This window comes from Bison bison, unplaced genomic scaffold (genome assembly GCF_000754665.1).
Source record: "Bison bison bison isolate TAMUID 2011002044 unplaced genomic scaffold, Bison_UMD1.0 scf7180017860749, whole genome shotgun sequence".
Classification (NCBI taxonomy): Eukaryota; Metazoa; Chordata; class Mammalia; order Artiodactyla; family Bovidae; genus Bison; species Bison bison.
The window spans coordinates 18,860-24,606 of record NW_011491321.1 but is presented as its reverse complement, the minus strand read 5'-3'; the positions used below and the strand labels follow the sequence as shown (position 1 = coordinate 24,606).

At 36.5% G+C, this 5,747-nt stretch overlaps 1 protein-coding gene across 1 annotated transcript; it reads right to left on the bottom strand.

The window, feature by feature from the left end:
- Nucleotides 1-3,862: 3,862 nt before the first annotated feature.
- LOC104982867 (olfactory receptor 4K15) lies at nucleotides 3,863-4,879 on the bottom strand. The gene has a single exon (XM_010832310.1). It carries the CDS (start codon nucleotides 4,877-4,879, stop codon nucleotides 3,863-3,865), a length of 1,017 nt encoding a protein of 338 aa, XP_010830612.1.
- Between the last annotated feature and the right edge of the window lie 868 nt (nucleotides 4,880-5,747).

The window sequence follows — 5,747 nt, the reverse complement described above, 5'->3', positions numbered from 1 at the left end:
CAGGAGGAGGGTTCAGGATGGGGAACACAGGTATACCTGTGGTGGATTCATTTTGATATTTGGCAAAACTAATATAATTATGTAAAGTTTAAAAAAAATAAATTAAAATAAATTAAAAATAAATAAAAATGGGGAAATGAAAACAATTATAATATTTTAACACAGTGGCATACTACCTACAATTAAAATCGAATTTTATATATAAACATTAAGCAAGTTTAAAAATGAAATTACACAATTTAAATGATCACGTTTTCACAGGTTTAAATAATTATGGACAATAAACGTTCCAAAACATCCAAGGAAGTGATAAACACCAAATTCTGAGTAGTATTTGAATGAAAGATAAGAGAAATAGTCAGGAAGTAAGCTGAAACTTGTTTCAACTGGATCGGTGATATTATATATACTTTTAAAGATCTGAAGCAGCTATGGTACAATACCAACATTTGATATCTGTGGGAGGAAATGTAAATGTATTTAAAATTTTTTCCCTATTCTTTATGTCTTTATTGTTTTACATTAAAAAGGCCCTCATACTGTTCTATATGTTACAAGTCTGGTGGATAAATGACTTTATGTATTTTTCAAAACTCATAGACATGTAAATAAGTGTTTACTTTTAGTAGCAAACATAAACAAATAAGCAAACAAGCAAAACATCAACCAGGTTGTAAGGGCATCCCTCCTAGAATTCAGAATCTGAAAAACAGCTCTAACTGTATTAGAAATGTACGACATAACTGCACTGAAGGAGGAAGGGGGAAAGGAACCACCCTACATAACTGGAGCATTCCAATTTTAACCTGAAAGTTTAAAGATAAAAATAATTATACATTAGCACTGCACTACAGTTGGTAAAGTTGTTTCTCAGGGAGTATATATTGATAATTCTAAAACTGACTTGCATGTATGCTGAGGCTGAACAAATATATAAATATGGAGTGGAGTGACATTCAGCAAGATGATCAGGGATAAGGTCCTCAGCTTGACTGGAAGCTTTTCTCTCTCAGGTATTTTGAATAGATTGTCTCACTATTTCCTGGTCTGCAAAGGAATCTGCAGATAGACTTATAAGAATTCCCTTTTATGTCTTGAGTATTTTTTCTCTTGCCATTCTCAAAATTCCCTCTGTCTTTAACTTTTGACAATTTGATTATAATATGTGTTAGTGAAGATCTCTTGATGTTCAGCTTATTTGGGTTCTTTAGGTATCATGGAAATGGATGTACATTTTCCTCCTCATATTTGGGAAATTTTCTGTCATTATTTCTTTCAATAAATTTCCCTCTCCTTTCTTATATTACAAAGCTATAGTAATCAAATCAACAGGGAACTGGGACATGTAGTTCATCAAAGGCTTCTAGGAACATCAAGGCCCAGTTCCTATACTGGTAACCTGATCATTAATTAACTTCTTACAGGTTTCCTTCTTCTATGTCTTACTTTGATATGTTTTTGCAGTCTGCATTATTAACATGAGTTTGAGCAAGCTCTGGCAGTTGGTGATGGACAGGGAAACCTGGAATGCCTCAGTCCATAGGGTCACAAGGAATCAGACATGACTGAGAGACTGAACTCACTAACATTATTTAGCTCCTCATGTTAACTACGTCATCTATTCTAGTTAATGCAGTGACTCCCCTTTTGTGAGCTGCTTGTCTATTAACATGAAAATCCCAATGTGGTCAAGCAGTTGGCAAAGATTTGGTTGAGTGGAAATCACAGTGTATTTCTCAATAGTGTTGTTCTTCTGGCAATCAGAATCTTCAGTATAGCAAAGCCTGGAATTCCAGTGGCAAGAAGCAAAAAATTCATAAATAGGTCACTAAGAATGATGGAAAGAGGAACACTCTTATTTCTACTCTATACTTTTCAAAACTGTATATTAAAAGTTAACAGCACAGTGTTACAATTAACTGCTAGTTCAGTGCATATAGGTTCCCTAGTGGCTCATTAGTAAAAAAAAAAAAAAATACTACCTGCCAATGCAGGAGATATGGATTTGACCCCTAGGTTAGTAAGATCCCTTGGAGAAGGAAATGGCAACCCATTCCAGTATTCTTGCCTGGGAAATCCCATGGACAGAAGAGCCTCATGGGCTATAGTCCATGGGCTTGCTAAGAGTCAGATATGACTGAGCACTCAGCATTCAATGTATATATCATATCTTAGAGTTCATTGTTTCCAAGTAGGTATAATCATAATGCTAGACTCTTTTCTGAGCATTTAATTGTACATTCAATTGTTCTTTGAGCCTGGACTTGTTCAGGAAAATTGATCTCATGGTCCTGTATCTATTGCCACAATATTTTTCAGAGTAAAATGTGTTGCACAGGTCATCTTTGTAGAATCCTAAATTCATAAATCAGACCCTTTCTGAGGCCTTGGATAGTGATCTTGGAAGAAGAAATAAAAGCGGAGAGAGAAAATTCATATCTAGAGTAAAATTTCATTCCTGTAAAGACAAGTCACTGCCACCTGTGGAGGAGGAGGTCTGATGTAATATACTTGCCACCGATTGGCAAGTTCTCAATATCAATCTCTTCTACTCATAGGTAAAGTTTTAAGAGTAGTTATAGTCAAAAAACCTTAATGAAAGGGAATCCAATGCTTCAGGTGTATGTGGGTTGCTTAGTTGTGTCCAGCTCTTTGCAAACTCATAGACTGCAGCCTTCCAGGGTCCCCTGTCCATGGAATTTTCCAGGCAAGAATACTGGAGTGGGTAGCCATTCCCGTCTCCAGGAGATCTTCCCAACCCAAGGATAGAACCCGGGTATCCTGCATTCCAGGGAGATTCTTTACCATCTGATCCATAGCCTAAATTTCAGCTGATTCATGTCTCCATTATGTAAGTACTGAGGGGATACAGAACCAAAGTGGGCTAACAGATTATCCTTTTCCCAGACCTTAACTGCGTCCTCTATGGAGAATGGTGTATAATGGACATTGATGTAAGAACAGTGAATGACAGAAACTGTGATTTTTTAAATGGTGGGAAATCCTAGTCACATAGTCACTTAACTCATGGTCAGGAACTCAATTCAGAATAAGTCCCAAGAGGGTCCTATGATCTGCTTTTCAAATGGTGGGTGGTGCTCAGTTGCAGAGTAAAGAATTTTCCTCCAGAATCCTTAGAGTTATCATTGCTGCTCATCTATTTGACCCTGTTAGTGAATCCCATAATGACCTTGTGTCTTGTGAATACTTCCATTTAATTGGAATTCATTGCCCATATGACCCAAATGGCAGGGAAGTTTACAAGGAATAATGGAGCTGGTGGAGGAACCCCTTGAAAACTAACAATCCAATGATGTCACCAAACAGATGACTTGGAACAGTATTCACAATATTCTCCTGCGATAGGAGGAGAGCGAACATAAAACGACAAAACAGAAAGTACACGTCACTATTCTTCCAGTTTTGAAAAGTTGTTTTAAAACAGTGCATTGCCTTATTTATACACAGTAAAAATAATTCTGTTCGTTGTGGTATAAACAATAATTTTTCCACCCAAACAAGGCCCGATGTATTTACACTTTATAAAGTTAAAGATGTTGTACCATTGATATCACAGTCAGAAGCTGTTTATCTTAAAACAAATATAAGTTTTAAAAATTAAGGAGAAAGGAAGTAAAAAAGGCAAGTAAACATAATAGAAGGAAGAAAAGATGAAAATTACTAAGGTTTGTTGTATTTTTCATTATCACCATTAACCTTTACTTCAACTTAGTCAACACTTCCCACTGGTTAAAATGATTGGTTTTAACATGACAGTGATTCCATTTGTAAATACGTAGAGACACAGCTACAGTGTTAATAGTCCAGTGAATTTACTTTGTTTCCAGAAATACAATATTTCTTATGACTGAAGAACCTGGCCAGACTTCAAATAGTGACTCTTCAGTTTTGACATAGCTGCCTTCATTTCTTTATTCCTTAGAGTATAGATAACAGGGTTTAAAATGGGAGTAAAGATGGTGTAGAACACTGCAAGGACTTTGTCAATTGAATAACTGCTGAAGGGCCACACATAGATGAAGATGCATGGTCCAAAGAAGAGTGTGACCACAGTGATATGAGCAGTCAGTGTGGAGCGGGCCTTGGCCATGCTAGCAGAGGAGTGGCTCCCAACTGTGACGAGTATCACAGTGTAGGAGAGAACCAACAGCAGGAAGGAACTCAAAGAAAGAAAGCCACTGTCTGCAACTATGAGTAGGCTGACGACATAAGTGTCGATGCAGGCCAACTTAGTCACCAGAGGCAGGTCACAGAAAAAGCTATCCACTTGATTAGGCCCACAAAAAGGCAAGTTAACAGTAAATGCCAGCTGGCTAGTAGTATGGATGAAACCCACACACCAGGAGATGAATACAAGAATAATACATACACGACGGCTCATGATCGTCATATAGTGAAGAGGTTTGCATATAGCAACATAACGATCATAAGCCATGGATACAAGAATCACCATCTCACTGCCAGTGAAAAGATGAACAAAAAAAATCTGGGCCAGACAAGCATCAAAAGAAATAGTCTTGCGTTGAACCAAAAAGTCTGCAATCATTTTGGGGGTAGCAAAGGAGGCAACACATATATCTATAAAAGAGAGGTTTGCAAGGAGAAAGTACATAGGGGTATGAAGGCGGGAATCTGAGGTCACAGTGAGGATGATGAGAAAATTGCCCAGCAGTATTAGTAGATACAGTAGTGAAAATATGAGAAACAGGAAAGGTTGGAGCTCCTGGGAATTAGAGAGTCCCAGCAACACAAATTCGGTCACCTGAGAATGATTTGTCTCATTCATTGACTTTGGAAAGGACTTCTCTTTAGTCACCTGAATGTGAGAGAAACAGAAATCAATCAGTGAACTGAGCATGGGTTTGATTTCCCAGCTCTGCTTCATACCCTAGGATTCTAGTTTCTGTTTATATTTGTATCTAAGTTTTCACATATTATCAAAGATCATATAGAGAGCATAACAACACTATTCAAGAAGGATGGAGGGGAGAGATGTTCAACCAACTGGCACCAATTACATAAATTTAATAAATGTAATAAACTAATTTAACAATGAAATTGAGTATCTGAAATTTTTTTGACATCACAGAAATCCAGTCTAAGAATCTACAGAGACTAAATCATTTTTCTGCAGTAAAGGGAGTAAATTCTTTTTAAACTGCTAATACAAAGGAAGATAATTTCATAGACTTAATATTGACCAAGACAGTTAGATACAAAGAGGTGTATACTGTGCTAACCTTTTAAAATAAAGTTCAAAAACAGGTGAAACTAATCTCTAAGGTTGAAAAAGCTTCAATAATGATTATTCTTTTTTTATGGTTTTCTATTTTCTTTTTTTTTAATTTTATTTTATTTTTAAACTTTACAATATTGTATTGGTTCTGCCGTATATTGAAATGAATCCGCCACAGGCATACATGTGTTCCCCATCCTGAACCCTGCTCCTTCCCCATACTTAAAGGGAAACTGGGGACAGAAAGGATAGGAAGGGCCTTCTGAACTGCTGGTGATGTTCTCTTTCTTGATGTTGATAGTTACATAGGAGTATTCACTTTGTGAAAAATTATCAAGATATGTACTTCTGCTCCATGTACATTTGAGTTATGTGATATATGTTCAAAAAATTAAACAGGAGAAGAAAAGATGGCATTACATTATGTGAGAGAGCTCATAGGAACTCATTGCCTTGAATAATTAAATCTTATTCCTTTCCCTATTGAGTT